At 35.5% G+C, this 17282-nt stretch overlaps 3 protein-coding genes and 1 long non-coding RNA gene across 4 annotated transcripts; all 4 read right to left on the reverse strand.

The window, feature by feature from the left end:
• Window positions 1–5935: 5935 nt before the first annotated feature.
• On the reverse strand, window positions 5936–7878 carry LOC106310944. The gene is made up of 7 exons (XR_001263892.1): window positions 7595–7878; window positions 7386–7510; window positions 7007–7123; window positions 6756–6919; window positions 6563–6677; window positions 6323–6474; window positions 5936–6245 (listed from the first exon to the last, which is right to left on the reverse strand). It is a non-coding gene; the product is annotated as an uncharacterized LOC106310944 (long non-coding RNA).
• A 418-nt stretch (window positions 7879–8296) lies between these two features.
• Window positions 8297–9271, reverse strand: LOC106308780 (ATP-dependent DNA helicase pif1-like). The gene is made up of 2 exons (XM_013745903.1): window positions 8593–9271; window positions 8297–8349 (listed from the first exon to the last, which is right to left on the reverse strand). Exons 1-2 carry the CDS (start codon window positions 9269–9271, stop codon window positions 8297–8299), a joined length of 732 nt encoding a protein of 243 aa, XP_013601357.1.
• A 93-nt stretch (window positions 9272–9364) lies between these two features.
• Window positions 9365–10400, reverse strand: LOC106308781 (ATP-dependent DNA helicase PIF1-like). The gene is made up of 2 exons (XM_013745904.1): window positions 10112–10400; window positions 9365–9951 (listed from the first exon to the last, which is right to left on the reverse strand). The coding sequence occupies exons 1-2, from the start codon at window positions 10398–10400 to the stop codon at window positions 9365–9367; spliced, it is 876 nt and encodes a 291-aa protein (XP_013601358.1).
• Window positions 10401–10479: 79 nt separating this feature from the next.
• LOC106308782 lies at window positions 10480–12003 on the reverse strand. The gene has a single exon (XM_013745905.1). It carries the CDS (start codon window positions 12001–12003, stop codon window positions 10480–10482), a length of 1524 nt encoding a protein of 507 aa, XP_013601359.1.
• Between the last annotated feature and the right edge of the window lie 5279 nt (window positions 12004–17282).

Genomic DNA, 17282 nt, shown 5'->3' on the forward strand with positions numbered 1-17282 from the left:
CGTATATCTTTGTTGGAGACCCAGATGGCGGCTCAACAGGCGGGCTATGAGGCACAGAGGAGGCTGAACCAGCAAATGATGGAGATGATGCAGAGGATGTACCCGAACGAGGTCTTCCCGGACGTGCCAGACCCGTAGTTTTTTTTTTTCCAAAAACTCGGAATGTTTTACTTTTATTTGTGAAACTTTGAATATTAATTAATATGATTTCAATTTTAATTTTAATTTCATATTTTGGAATTTAAATTTCAGAAATTTTTTTTTTTTAAATTAATATTTTTTACATTCCAAGGAAATTAATTATATTTTTTACTCGATCGATCGATGCGTTTTTGGACATAAATCCATCGATCGATCTGTTTATAAAAAAATGTTCGGAATATACCGAGGGAAACATTTCCTCGGAATATACCGAGGGAACGGTTTCTCGGTATATACCGAGGGACATTTCCCTCGGTATATACCGAGGACCTTTCCGACAAACTAGTGATCTTCGGAATTTCCTCGGAAGTTTGTTTCCTCGGAATTCCGTCGGAAAATTCCGAGGAAAAAAAAATTCCGAAGAATTATTTTCGACGACTTGTTTCGTCGGTATGTCGTCGGAATAACGATATTCCGACGAAATTCCGACTATTTTTTCCCTCAGAATCCTTGCTGTTTTCTTGAATGGACAATGGCTCTTTCGTTTTTCTTTACAATATATACACTATAAAACCACATGTTCTCTATCCTTTTGGTACTTGTTTAATAATCAAAACAATTTTATAAGTACACACACAGTATGAATTTGAAGTTCAAATATAATATGAATACGATCGTGTTTGTCGCTTATCCCCAGACAGATGTTTCTTAAAGTACTAAGTTGGTGTAATATACGAACATAAATAGTGTTAGACGTATTGTACAAATGAATCTAGTTTCGTCTGAAGACCGAAGCCATGGATGAGAGCAGCAGACCGATACATTATCGAGTTATACATCACTCTCTCGATTATATTAATAAAAAAATATCTCCTTTTTGGTCAAATACTGTAGCTATTAAAATATCTCAAATCTATCTATGAAAAACTTGTGGTTTAAATCCAATCACGTGGGTGTAAGAAGGCCTTTTAGAGTCAAGGGCTCAATCAACATACAAAAACAATAATTGTATCTCGATAATAGAGAGTATCATTTCTAACATATATTCGCTTACAAAAAAGAACGTCACTCTCGTCGCTACCCACTCTTAATTTTAACACGTTACTCACTATTGAGTATAGAGACACCTTAGGAGAAAAAGCAAGACGACAAACATAAAGGGCAAAAAGTAGGGCTTTTTGCAAAAGTGACTCAAAACTTGGAGTCAAACAGAAAACTAACATTTTCTTTTGACTCTTTTTTTTTTGAGATTTTAACCCCACACCTGCATTTTATCTACGAAAATGCTATTAACATTTTTTTTTTCTTTTCGAAAATGGCTTCTTTACTGTCTCAACCTCATCTTCTTCAAGTATTTACAATATTGCCACTGCAATGAATAGTGGCAACAACCTTGTACGAACTGTTTGGAGCTTTTAATGCCCTTTAATGCACGTAAATCTCTTTACACTCTCTCTGTTTCAATTGTTATGAACTAAAAACAACATTTCTTTCACTTTGGGTTTAGAGGAATCGGCGGCGCTAGGGTTTAGAGGAATCGGCGGCGCTAGGGTTTAGAGGAATCGGCGGCGCTAGGGTTTAGAGGAATCGGCGGCGCTAGGGTTTAGAGGAATCGGCGCGGCTAGGGTTAGAAGAAGCTGCGGCGACAACGGTGAGAATGAAGTGAGATAGATAGCCGATGTTGAGAACGATGGTTTGTTCGGAAATCGTGGGAATTCGAAATCGCCTTTGAGAGAGAACTGTTAGGGTTTCTGAATTTCGCGAAAAATGAAACAAAAAAATAAAAATCACCTTATATATTGGGTAAATAATCCGGTTAGCTTTAAAATTACATTGGTAAACTTTAAGGTTTGGTCCGGTTTAGACGACTTATTCTGGCTGATAATGTACAACAGACGACTTAATATTTAGTCGTCTGTTTTCAGACGACAAAATATTAAGTCGTCCTAGACCCTAAAATGAACCCCTAAACTAAAATGACTAGATTAACTAACTAACCACGTTATAAAATCAAATTATACTTAAATAGTGTTTACTATACACAGAAATGAACACGCATAAGTTATTTTAAAAATTTTCAAAAACGGTTTTAATGCTTTCCAAAATCTAACCCTAAGAACACATACAATACTACAACATATGTTGATGAAACATAAACTAAAGAATATCATGACTCACTACTTTCACTCATCTATGCTGAAAACAATTGAAATTTGTTATATCTTAATTTATACCTCCTAAGACATATGTTAATTACATAATTCCCATTTTTCACTTATCAAAATATTTTTTACAAAATTTTTAAATTATGTTTAAGACTAACTGTCCAGACGACTTTCAGTTAAGTCGTCTGGACGACTTATTTTCAAGTCGTCTAAACAGACGACTTGCGAGGGGTAGAAACGTAAAAAAAATTCCGTTTTTTTGTTTGGTCACAAGGGGATAGTTGTAATTTCAATAGTCTTTTAGGTTACTTTTGCCTTTGACCCAAGTTGGGGTATTGTTTTGGGTTTGACTCCAAGTTTTGAGTCACACTTGGCAATTCTCTCCAAAAAGTATTGGTGATGTAAAGATGTCAGAAGAAAATGTTTTCCTTAAGAAGAAAGTAAAAGCAAATTCCAATGATAAGAACCTGTTGGTTCTAATGAATAATTTAGTAGTTAATTTAGTGATTTGAAAAGTTTAGAACCTTTGCTAGTGTAATTAAATTTTTCATAGTCCAATGGGAGAATCTCTTTGAAGTTCTTAATTTTTTTTTTTATGGTCTCAACCAAATCAGCTTTTAATTGTACACAACTTGTTTATCTTGACACACAAGCAAGAACAGAACACAAAATCTATGATAAAGAGACAAGTCTGAGTGACTGATAAGCAGAACACATGATAAAGAGACGAGTGTCATCTCATAAGCATCAGTTATAATCCTAATTTCTTATAAACAGAACACAAATCTATGAGTGACTAAAACATACCAACATAAGCTTTATGACTCACATGCTTCTGCTGTCACATGTCTTTACTCCACCTGCAACAGCATAAAGAGAAACAAACTAACTCAGACACAAACAAACTAACTCAGACCCATATTATACAGACTACAAAGCAACATGACAATTTCAGAGATTGCAAAGCAACAACTTCTACTGCTTACAGGACTTGGAACCGAATTAAAACAAATCAATGATGAGATGAGTTGTTCTCTGTACCCATAAGCATACGTATAAAATTCTCAACTCATATTAATAAAAACCACAAAACTACACTCTCCAAGCAAAAAGAAAGAAGAACAAAAACTTACACTGGTTGGATCCAAGAACAAAAGTCTCAGCCGGAAGAAAAACACAGAAAAACTTACACTGTTCCAACACCTACACAATTACCCCAAAACTATCGTTCAGACAACAAAGTCCAATGCTTTAACAGCCCATTTCAATACAGATTTCAACGGTTTAATTCAGTTGCAATGACATTAACAACCTATTTTCAGTAAATGCTAAACCGTAAAGAATTGAGTTTTAGCATTCTTGGAAAGAAAGAAGGAACCTTAGAGGCACAAGTGAGACGATCACCACTCTCACCAACAGAGATGTTAAAAGTACCTGTAGGCTGTAGATGGAGCCATAAGCAAGATTATCCGGATCAAGACGAGTATCCAACTAAAAATCCTTGGTGGGCTTTGTATAGTATTCATCAGAATCTCTCTTCCGCTTCTTCTTCTTTTTATCCCTCTTCTTCTCCGCCTTGTCGTTGCCAGACTCGGATAGGCAAGGAGCTGTGGAAGCTGCGGCGTCGATGACAGAGAGATCCGTCGTGAAGCTGGCGTTTCGAAGCCATTGAAGACCGGTTGAAATAGCTGAGACGGAGTTCGACGGAGTAGGGAAAAGGGGGAACAAGCCTGTGGTATTCGGTGGATCCGGAGTTACCTCGAAGGAGAAGGAAAAGAGAAATTGATTATACGAAGAACATTGAGGAAGAAGAGAGACATAGACACCCAATAATAAAGGGACACGCAAAGGGGTTTTAACCAATTCTAAAAATGCTATATTAAGAACCGGTTATGTATTTTTAAACCATTTTTTATTTATTTTTTTTTCCTTTTTTTAAGAACCTCTTTTTAAAACCCTAAAGACTAGAAGGTGACGTGACAGTGGGGCTACGTAGGGTACAAGTGACTAGTGCATGGGAAAGGCACGCTCGTAGGGACACTGTATTCCGCTGTTAAGCCACGGTTTGGATATTTTGACGGGCCCATGACGTCTCTTGTGGAACCCATCTTTCTGTTTTTGGAATATCGTTTTGGTTTCTGTTAAATTTCGTGGTTTGATTAAAGCGGTTGCTTCGGTTACCTATTCCATTTTCGGAAACCTCTTTTGATAAATAAGGCCACACTCGCCTTGTCACTCATCCGAGAGTATTTTAAATAAAGGTCCAAGAATCATCTTTAAACTTTTCGAAGACATTCTTCAAAGTTACAAGTTTGAAAATAAAGTAGTATGCAAGTACTATAATCTAATATAGTTACACTTATTTAGAGTAAATGTAATAACATTTGCAGATTCTTTTTCAGTTTCTTTTCATATACTTGCAATACAAAAATAATTCAAATAAAAATAAACTTACAAATGTTTTTTTTGGACCAAATGCTAAACTTACGAATATTTGCTAACTGGAAACGAATTTTATTCCAGTTTTATAATGTTTTAGTATCAAATGTAAACCTTAACATGTCATATTATATTCCAATATCCTAAGTAATACCATTAAAATATATCAAATAAACACAACTAAAACAATTGCCATAATGCTAGTTACAGTTGATAATTAACGTCATTATATTTACTATGGGCGGAGCGGGGATGTTAGAAATACTTGAATAGTTGTAGTTCGGAAATGTTGATGGAGGTGGAGTGTTGTAGAAGAAGAAGAGTGAAGAGGGTGGTGGCATTCTAATTTCGTTGATGGCTTGAGACGTTCAGACGACTCCTCATTTACCAATCCAGAAGGTATTAACGTTTTGGAAAGGTTTTGATGGCATTGAAGCTCGTACATGTGTCATGAACCGTGGCACGTATAACGCTTGAGAATGTGATTTCAGTCTGATGCCTATTCTTACAAAAGTGTATATGTTTCTCGTGGACGATCTTCCGTAGCTTGATTTGGTGTTTAAAAATATATTTTTCACCATCATACCATGTTTATAGGAACTTATACAGTATATATTTTTTATTATAATTTAATGATGATATTGGCTGTCCGTATTTGCTATGTATGTGTTATTTGATTCACTGAATGTCCTTTTCAATAATAACGCTATTTTTAAAGAGAAATAGTTTTGTTTTTTGTGCAGTTAAAAATTGCCTTTTTAAATATATGATTAAATAAAAACCAAGGACAGAAGAAAAAATGGGAAACGGGAAATTTAAAAAATAGTTTAAACAAATCAAAGTGGGATTAAGGTACTACGTCAATATGCACCCCTGCTTTTAGTAATTTAAATTACTATAAAATCAATTTAGACGTTCGTATGATTGTATCTTGTTGATTAACTTATCCTGAGTTTTAAAGTTTATTAGCTAGTCATTAACGTACGAAGATGTGTTTAATTATGATTTAACATAGATAATATTATTGAAGATCAGAAAATTCAAGGATGGATTTTTTTTCCAGAAATGCTTGTAAGTAGATCAAATTGTAAGGCAACGTATTATTCGGTTCATCCTGTTTATTTGGGATTTGGTTGACAATGCTGTCATGTTATACCAAAAAATAACAACCATGCTAAAAATTACGTCAACCCATTTTTGATAAATATCCAAATCATAAGTGTCTTAATAAAACAAAACCCTTCAAATATGAAAACTCATGCAAAGTCCGAAAATAAAAAAGCATACTACGTAACGAAATGGAAAGAAAAGAAAGCAGAAGTGGGTTGACGTTGCGACGGCTTTGTAACTTCACTCACGGGGACGTTTACGGCTACTCCCTTTGCCTCCAGCATCGGATGGATTTGGTTCTTTCTCTTCACCTCCAGTCATGTTGCTGCCCGTAGCCGATGCTTCACCACCTTCCACCGGAACAAATTCAGCTGCATTGGTTTTGAAAGTCTGTGAAACAGTTGGAACTTATGTTAGTCTGTCATCTGTTAGATAAACATCATGTAAACAATAGTATATAATAATACCTCGGGGCCGATGGTGTTAATGATTGCGGAAACTGTGAAAGTACGGTGGCTTGGGCTAAAATTGAATGGTGTCACACGTATCTGGAAGACAAAATCTTGTCCACCAAGGTTTTAAGGCATTGTGGGAGTTCCATGCTGCCACCACCATTTATCTGCAGTTGTTGCAAAGTTGAAGATTATATATAGCTTTTGTGACAATTAGTTGCAATGAGCAGATGGTGCGAGAAGGAAACAACAAACCTCATCGAGATTTAGGCCAGCTGCGTCTTGCTTAGTTAGTTTAAGCATTTCCCTGTCGAACACCACAAAAGTGGCATTATCATTTCCATCATCAACTAAAAGTTCAACGCGATACCTGAAATAAGGGTGACCTTAGAGAGAGCAGTAGAAAGAGTTGACAATCTTATACATCTAGTAATAGTTAAAATCATACTTGATGGCGCCAGTTGCGTTGGGATTAACACAACGGATGCAACGGAGAGAAGTCCCATCTTTGTCTAGCTTCCTGCTGCAGCCAGTGCAAGAGACGAAATACCACCCATTTTGTTGCAGGACATCAACAACCCAAGCCTTGCAAATAAATTCAGCTTCAAGTGTCTTAACAAAGGCAGGAGATTAACCATTCAGTAATTCTTGTCTATTACACAATCACATTTTAAACATACTTAGTGCCTGGAATACTACCTGCTCGTTAGAATTGGAAATGAACTTGTTTAGCTTTCCTAATCAGACGACTTCCTTTTTTTTATCCCTTCTTTGGTATCGATACAAGGAAAAGCTTGTCGGACTGGTCCTTCTAAGCTGGAAACAGATGGCACGGTACTTTAATCAACCACAAGACCGGATATTAATTCAACCAAAACACCTAATGAGTTTAAACCTGGCTGGCTTGAAGGGCGGGGTCAAAATAAAATTTGGTCGATGGAGTTGAGTTGAGGTATAGGTTACCTGAGGAATGAAAAGTGCTTCAGAGGTCATATGGTTAACCATCATTAAATTTTGTATGACTATATCAATCGGCAAACCAAAGCGAATATGATGACCAAGTTAACAGTTTACGTACCTCCAAATATTTTGGGATTCACAGTAGTGACCACCATCACTGTCTGTGTCCTATCACCTGAGCTGATGAGTCCTCTAAACATTGATGCAACATCATCCCACAAAGATAGGTAAACGACGACCCTCCTAAGTTGCGAATCAAAATAGGTTATTACGCTAAAGATTACCACCCCAAGAAATTTAAACAAAATAACGGTTCTGGCTACTTACGGTTCAATGAGGAAACGAACAACAGCTCGGGTCGTAACGGTAACAATGAAGTTAATCATCCTCTCAAGACGCTGATATATAGATCAAAAGCGAAGGAAACGGAAGCGTCGACATCGTAACTGGGGTTAATGTGAGTAACAATTACTCACGAATTAAAAGCGAGACATCGATCCTCAAGGGAGATGAAGAGATACGGACATGTGAAGTGTAGAGATGAGAAGAGGAACAACTGTTTGCAGATCATTACGGAGAGGGGATAACGGCGGATTGATTATGTGAGGAAGGTAACAACGGCCAAACCCTAATTTCAGATTAATCACAAAACGCAACGTTTGTGTTAAACAAAGCGCTAAAGGCTGAAATTAGACCAGACGACAATCACAATCGAAGCCCAATCAACAAACCATCCGAACAAAAATAAACCGGAAAACCAATCACTAAATGGGACCCACATACTTAATGATTTGCATACGTGGATGCCTCGAGAAAACAGGAAAGAGCTCCATTATATATACTAGGTTCTCTCTCCGAGCGATGCGCAGAAAAGTGTGTCGATAGTCGAATTTTGATTATAAATTTCAATATTTTTGTTTGAAATGGAAGCATGTTCCAAAATGTCTAAAAAATTGGTGAATATTGAGTTTACGCAATTGTTTAAAAGCAAAAAAAATCGTAAATAAAATAAATAATGTAAGAAACAGATTAAATCTTTCTCTGATCAGAAGTTGTGTTGAGGGTCATAAGAAAGAAATGACCTGAAATTGGATAAAAATAAGTTAGTTAGCATAAATTTAGGTAAATACATCAGTATTGCTATTTATATAAAAAGGTTTGTACCTGGCTTAGCTGGGGAAAAACCTATGTGTAAGTCTCTTCTTTATTGGATTGTATCAGCGCTTGGTTGATATGTCGGGCATTGTTAATCTGTGAATATAATATTTTATCAGAAGACCTCTGAAAATGATGGGAGTGAAAACTACTAAGTTATTTAAAATTACTTTTGTCGGGAGGAAGGCCTTTGAATATTTCTTTGTAGACTATGTTCTTCACTTTCAGCTGGTAGGAATCTTCGGTTTTGATGATCGTTAATCCTGCTTTGCTTGTGACACGTGAGAGAGCCACATAAAGTTGACCATGAGAGAAGACAAGTTTAGGCAGATATAAGATGACCTCTTTTAAACTCTGGCCTTGGCTTTTGTTGATTGTCATTGCGTAGCACAATCTGATAGGAAATTGCCGCCGACGTAATGTGAACGGTAACTTTGTTTCATCATACAAAAGTACAATTCTTGGGATCAATACCTCTTTTCCAATGTGGGAGCCAGTGATAATCTCGGCCTTGAGCACGCGATCGCCAACGTGGGTTAGGATCATTCGTGTACCATTGCATAATCCCTTTTTCTGATTTATGTTTCTGAGAAGCATAACTGGGGCACCAACTTTCAGAGTTAGTTTGTGCGAAGGCAAACCCGAGAATTCCAATGAGTTGAGATACTCAACGGCGTATAATGTATCATTTTGATCTGATGTAGTATCTGATAACTCAAAGCTGTCTGAGCTGAAGTAATCTCTTGATACCCCATCGGTCCGTGAGATGGTGTAAGCATTGATTTCATCGACGGTTCCATTACGGGGTGTGAGGATAGCTTTATCAGTGTAGGAAGTCTTGGAATTCATCGGTCTGTTGATTTGTCCATATGCGGCATCAACAACTCTTTCTAATGGGTCAACAAAACTCTAACAAATCAAAGATTCATCGATATTTATGAATTACTCATGGTACCCATCATCCTCATATTCTTGTCCTGATTCTAGACGACCTTCCCCGACCTTGAGAAGCCACTCAGAAAACTCTTTCTCATCCTGATTGACTCGCATATTTGTTTTCAAAGAGAACTTGTGGCAGCTATTCCATAGATATGAATGGCTTATCGAAGCTAATACAGTATCAGCTCTACTACCTTGTGGAATGACTGGTAGGATCTGTCTGAAATCCCCACCTAACATAACTGTTTTGCCGCCAAAAGGCTGATTCTTTGCGGGTGGATTTTTCATAGACATTATGTTCTTCAACGTCTTGTCTAATGCTTCGAAAGCATGTTTGTCTGTCATAGGTGCCTCATCCCAAATTATGAGGTCCGTTTCCTCAATTAGTTCAGCCAGCATTGTACCTGGTTTGATGTTGCAGAACTTATCTTCGTCGAGCTTCAACAGAATATTGAAGCGGGAATGAGATGTTCTCCCGTTTGGTAGTAGCAAGGCGGCTATTCCTGAAGAAGCAACTGGTAGAACAATTTGTTTTCTTGAGCGAAGCCCGGATATAATAGTCTGGTATAGGTATGTTTTTCCTGTGCCCCCTGCGCCATATACAAAGAAAAGTTTTCCCTTTTTTTTTATCAACAGAGTCTAAGACTGATTCATAGATCGCACGCTGCTCAGCATTAAGTAAGTTGTACTACTTGTCATGTCTTAGTGTTTCCTCGGCAACATTGTAATCTATTTCTTGGTTCCACAAACTGTTCCCCAATTCCTTTAGCAAAACAAGGTTGATCTTCGGCATATCTTTAATATCATTTAAGGAGCGGTCATGCATGCGCATCAACTTTTCTACTTCTATCAATGTGTATTGCTCCAGGGTCTTATCGTCCAGCTCCAGATTTGCGTGACCTAAGATCCTTTGTCTCTTGTGAAGTATGTCCTCGCTCAGTGATTTCCATGAGTGTTCCCATAGTCCTTTAGGGCTTGCAACGAAGCAATTGTTTAGGAATGTGACGAACATATCACGGAGCTGGTATGGGCTGGCCATTCGAGCACCCTCTGACATACTCTCGAGCCATTCAACATCATTGTCCAAATAGCCTTGTGCGTGGCAAACTGATTTGAAGTCAGGGTATTTCACGTCGTTGTACAGGGTATTTCACGTCGTTGTATTTCACGTCGTTGTATGTTTTTAGCTCGTCGTAACTTCTAGGACCCTTAATCTTATTAATGAGGACCCTCAGATAGTATCGATCACCTGCTGAAGGATGGACAGTTACGACTCGGCCAATGGTTTTTCCTTTCTTACGTTTAGTCCACACCTTAGCACTGTTGTTCCATACAAAATATTCAGGAATCTGCACATATGTTAGTGTCCGCGCAAACTCTGACCTTCTGCATAAAACTATCCATTCAGTGAACATTGTCTTCTCGATACCTGGTTTGTGGATTACACGGCCGAGGTTATCTGTTGATTTAACCGTAATATTATGTTCGTCTTCCAAGTGAATGATAAGCTTTTCAACTGATGGCTTTCTTTTGTGTATGTGGAATGCGAAAGTCCGCCACATAGACTCACAAGCTGACAAATATCGGGCTTCAATGTAGTCTTGGATCTCATTGCGTTGCCTGACGACTTTCTCCTTTGATCCTCCGGATCCCGTGGCGTCAGATGTAGTTGTTGTATTTCCCTTCTCAATAACAGCTGTTGCTCGGTCAACGCCCTTGGTTATATACTTGAATAAGTATTTCACCGCGCTTGTACGATTACACCATTCAACATTAATATGAGCTTCGTACTTCTTCAGAAGCTTAATGTTATGAGGTACGACAAAGGTGTTGTCTAGTACAGCCCTAGCCTTTAATGTACACGCATCGTCGTTTCGGCGTCGACGATATAACACATACCCGGATTTGTCAATTGAAGTGTTGTCGTTATACGGCCGAGGATACTTTTTCGTGCACATGTTATTTTCCATACACGGTGACTTCGGATTAAAGAGCCCACATGGACCCTGGATCATGTGTTTCATGACTAAGTCGTAAGCAGGTGGGTCTTCCTCTTTGTTTGAGAGCTCGGCTAAAATTATTTCATCCACTTCTTCTGCACTCGGTGTTCTGGTAGAGTTTCCTAACCACAATAATATATGTGGATGAGGGAGACCTCTTTTTTGAAATTCTATTCGGTGGAGAGCTGCCTTGTATGGCTTGAAGAAAGTTCCTGCTTTGAAATCCTTGAGTAGTTGATCTAGCTTCATTTTAAAAACCCGACATTCAATGTCTGGTCTATCATTAGGAGAATCTCCACCATATTTCCCAATATGCTCTTTAATCTCGCTCCAGTTAGGATTGGCAGTCATTGTGATAAATAAATCTGGATTGCCAAATTCCCTGCAAATAGCCATTGCGTCGTGGTATTTTTCCACTAAGTACCGGGGGCCGCCGGTGAAACTTGGCGGCAGTATAAACCTCTGGCCAATAACATTAGCATCAGTTTCACCTTTGCTTACAGCATCAAGGACATTACTGTAGAGCTCGGCTCTCAAAATATCTTGGTTATTTCTCGCCCACCTCAGTCGATCCTCTTCAATTGTTGTATAGACGTCCACAATAAATTGATGGAGGAGACGACCTCCTTTAATCAACGTCATCCCTTGGTTAGGACGTGTTTGAATCTGAGAAGCTTAGTATTGCCGTATGGTTATGAATTGCCTTGTTCTTGAAGTGCATGTCTCAAGATGTAGGGGGATCTCTGGGTGAAACCCATATTCACCATACGAAAACAAAAGAGGATACTGTAGGCTTATGTATAGAGGGTGATCATCATGTATCTGCTGCAAAGTGTCAGATTGAAACTGGACCACTATATCTCGTTCTCCAATTGTTGATGTTATATCCCCCACGATAAGACCTGCCACCTCGCTTGTACTTGGAAGATCATATTCTTTCCCCTTCCCTTTATCTGGGACTAACCTAATAGCAAACTCTGACCCGACGCTTTCGTAGTGGTCTCGTGCACGTCGAAAAATCTTAGCTAAACAATTATTCTCGTCAATCATCTCGATGAGGAGCGCTAATGTTGACTCATCGAGATTACCTTCTACTGAGGTTTGTCCCATCGCATTTAGGCGGTTTCTGAGTTCGTTGCCCGTATCAAATATATAAAGCTGGAGATATTCTGGGAGACAGCCCTGTCGCGGTATGAGCGAGCCAATTCTGTGGTGGGTTTGACCTTGGATCCGTATAGTATAAGGACCCGGTGCGTGGACGACACTATAATCCATTTTCATTCCAACGGATGTAAAAGCAAGTACAAAATTATAGACTCAGATAGTATCTCGAAACCATCTAGTTTGAAGAAGTTTTTCTAACAGGGCTGGGTGCTGATTGATCGGTGGAAGCCTGATTTGGCCATGGTTACAGCAAAGGGTGAAAGTTGGTTCACCTATTTTGCGATCTGTACCAGTGCTTTCAGAAGTCCACATTAACGCACCACATTTTGAGCATGCTACGATTGGGTTTTTATCGAGTTGTGACATTGAACCTTTTTCTGAAAAATATTTGTTACGAATTGTTAAATCATAGTTTATTTAACATCTTAAGAATTTAAAAGAGGCCTAGGAATTATAAATTTACATTTTTTAAAAAACAAAAGTTTTTTGTTTTACTTTTTGGAAAATATTTTTTTTGAAAAAAAATATGTTTAAAAATGAATTATTTTCAAAATTTAATTTTAGTTGATTTTTAAGAAAACCATTATGTTGGAAAATACATTTTTGAAATTAAATGTGTTATTTTAATTTTTTATCTTATGAATTTACTTTTTGTATAAATTGTATTTTTGTATTAAGCGAGTCACAATTGTCGGTAACAAATATCATTGTTTATATATATATATATATATTTCTCAGAAACATAGGGGCTTAAGTAGTATGCACCTTTCTTTTTTTGGTTGAGTGCGACGCATTCCTTGTGGATGTGGTGGAGCATTTGTATCTATGCATAAACAACGTAAATTAGAATTAGAAATGTATTAAATCTGAGTAGATTTTATCAGCCATTATGCGTACGTCGTAGCGATGCCGAAGTTCGTCTCGATAGCAAGATGGCCTTTCTCATATTACGTGCATTTTCCTGCTTGACTATTAAGATTAATAGTTGTCACTTTAAAAGAATATAGCATAATAGATACACACTGTAAGAGTCGCATTCATCACAGCCACCTATTAAATTAAATCTGGGAAGTTAGTTTGTTTGATAAATAAGTTTTGTTTAGGATATAATACTATGATCCATATAAACTTACAGTCGTAATATTTTGGTTTGAATGTTGGTCGGTCTTGTACCAGATGAACTGAAAACGTACACAGTTTAATCACTGAGATGAGACAATTTTGATCTTAGTATTAAATATTTTTGATAGTAAATATATACCTTTTGGTTTATTACGTGATCCACGTGGACGGCCTCGTTTCCTTTTTTGCGTGGGTCCTCCTGTAATTTTTGTATGGTGAACATCAATTAACTATTTATGTTAACACTACATTGTTGTATTAAAATATAAGAACTGAGTGGGGGGTATTTAGTTTATGTTTTTAATTTTTTTGTTTATATTAAATGATGTATTCTATATACAGTGAATCTAAATTAATGTTAATGAGATATGGGATTTCAAATATGGTAACACTTAGTTTTAATTTAAAAACGTAAGTATAAAATATGGTACAGATATATATAAAGGTTAGTAGGTGCTTGAAGCAAGACTACACCATGTGAACTCGTCCGACCGACAAAAACGTGGCCACGTGGGGGTTTGACTGAACTTCGATTTGTTACCAAAGAAAAACGTTAAAGTAGAAGATTATTACCAAATATGTTATATAATGCTTGTGCAATTGCTTAAGATGGGAGGAAGAAGATTATTTGAAAAAGTAGGGACCGTAAAAAAATAATTGTATAGTTATATTATCAGGATAGATCTCTCCCAGTCTTCGTATATTATCTGAGTCATTTTACAATGTAACTATGATCTAAATAAACTAATAACGATAATAATGTGTAAAATAATTAGTTAGGAAATGATAATATTTTTGCCGAAATTAATACACTAAGTTTATCTATATAACTCGTAATCATATATTTTATTTAATAATGATTATGATAAAGCGAAGGTTTTTTTCCTGCAAAACCAACACATACCTAAAAAATTTCCACAAAGTTTTTTTTGTGTGTTTCTATAAATCTTATAATTAAATAATAATTCAGAAAATAATTGAGGTAATTGATTTTTTATAATTAAATAAAGATTGATAATAACATAAAAATGTTGAATACATGATATTAGATTAATGTTTAGTTTTGAAAGTATATGTTAACAATAGGAAAAGTTAAAAAAACATCATCTTTATTAAAAATGGTATTTTAGTTTAAATAGATAAACGCCACCAAGTAATCGGTAACATTAGGTTAGGAGGATGAAGTTAACATGAAGACAAAACTGATATGGCAATTTAGAATTCAATAATTTTTGTTTTTTATTTTTTCAGAGAAGTTTGGCATCATAGATTACTTTATGTACATATTGGACAACATATGTTTCTGCGAAGCCACTGGTCAATGCATGCGAAATGGAAACTATGGCCGCAAGCAAGGGTGCAAAGATTGTTGTGTTGGTTGTAATTTCCGAAGCATACAATACATATATCGTTTTCCTCTTCCGTAGTTGGAGGCCTATTAGTATCCTCTAAATCAGTAATGATCAGATCAACGTCTAGTCTTGATGTTGCATTTGGGTTGTAATCTTTGATAGTAAGAGTAACTTGAAGATCATTAGCGAAGGTATTGATGTTGGCTCTAGCTTCATTCATCACATATTGTTTGGTTTCTTCAATAAGGTATGTTGAATTGGGGTGGTGAATGTCGTGATATGTTAACTTATCTTCCATGATTTCAGATATGGTGTCACTAAAATTACCTTGGCTGTCGATCATTGATAGAAATTGAAAATTAATCACGGATTGTGTTGTATTGGGTCTGAGGATGTAGATCTGGAGGGTTCGCTTTGGGTTTCCACCTGTAGATCTTGTTTGATGTGAAATCCGATGAGATATAAGTGGTATATTACTCATTGTTGAGGTATTTGTGGGGGCTGAAGACTTTGTGTAAATGTGGTAAATATAGTGAGTTTTAATAGATGCTTTTATTCTCTTTTAATGTTGATTTAAACGATCATTTATTCATGGATGTTAATTTTTGAGAGTTATTTGTTTCTGTTAAATTGACTTTTTTCCTAACGTGTTACAGTTTCGTTGAGGGTTTAACATCATCGAAAATTTCTAAGTATTAGTTACATACTGGGTTTAGGTGTAATGGGCTTAACAGTGATGGTGATGTTATTTTACTTTAAGGTTTAACATTATCAGAAATTTCTGAGCAAACTATAAATAATTAACCTATGTTTAAATTAACTAATAATATATATACATCAAAATATATGTAACATTAGTTGTGGTATCATTACCCACGTGAGGTGACTTTTCAAGGGAACTATAAGAAACTATAAATTGTAATAAGGTACATATATTTCCCACTATGATAATTACGTACAGTGCTATATCTCAATATTAACTTACGGACAACATATATAATAGCATGACAATTAGATTTTGTTTAGTTTAGTTCTTTTATTATAAAAACTCACATTTGAAAGCTTTAAAAATCTTAGTACCTTATGAACCAGCAACAATCAAAAATTGGAAAAGTGTGTGAAAATAAGATGTTGTCATGTAATTAACTGCTAAATTCAAGATATTAATACCTTTTATGAATTCTCTTAATGATGTTATATAGATTTTCTCACAGATTAATGGAGCGAGGACAATATATTTTCCTATCACTCAATAGGTGACTATATTGTCTGCCAAATTATTCTAATAGTGTAAATAAAACCGAGAAATTCAAAAAATGATATATATATATAAATTATTGAATCAAATGCTAAGATAACAATATTCAAACAAATTTTAGGTGAATAAATTAACAAATTCCATATATATATATTATTTTCTGATGAGAGTAACATTATCATTGTTAACTTAAATTAACAAATTTAAATCATTTATGATTCATATTCTTCACAGACGCGCGGATAATATATTTAAATTTGTTACATTATCATTGTTAACTTAAATTAACTAATTTTAAATTTTTTTTTATTATGGTAACACGATTAACTAATAATATATATAGAACCAAGTCCGAGATTTTAGAGTTTTGTAAAAAATATAATTATGTATAGAACATAAATTTTCTTATTTTAAAAGATTGGAATCTCATTTCGAATAAATTCACGAAAATAAACAGTACTCCAATAACCTACTTAAAATATAAAACCCTCTTTTCAAAAAAAGTGTACATAATCTTATTTTTTACGTTTGTAATAGTTGAAAACTGATAATTGAAATTATATGTTTTAATTTTTCAAATTTAAAATAAAAATAGTTTCAATTTGTAAAATATAATGAAACAAATTCAAAATAATTCGAAAAATATTCATGAAGTAGCAATTTACAAAAGTTTGATCAAATTTTGTAAATCAGTGTATATATATATTTTTTATCCAAGTAACTTTTTAAATTCACAAACTCTACACAATTTTATCTCTCAGTAACCCTCATCTTTATAGTAGACTTCTTATTCACTCTAATCATGCTTTCTTGCTCACTAACACGTAGACATCACCTGTGTCTTTTAATTTATTCTCTATATATTTAAATTGCTTAGCAAAGATTGAAAGACAGAAGTTGAGTTTTAGATTTTATATAGAAGTAGAGATCTAAAGAAAAACAATGATAAAATAGTTTAAAATGTAAATAAATCTAGGTATCAAATCATGTGAGAAAGAGAATAACAATCCGAATGATGCATGAGT

This window comes from Brassica oleracea, chromosome C8 (genome assembly GCF_000695525.1).
Source record: "Brassica oleracea var. oleracea cultivar TO1000 chromosome C8, BOL, whole genome shotgun sequence".
In the NCBI taxonomy this organism is placed as follows: Eukaryota; Viridiplantae; Streptophyta; class Magnoliopsida; order Brassicales; family Brassicaceae; genus Brassica; species Brassica oleracea.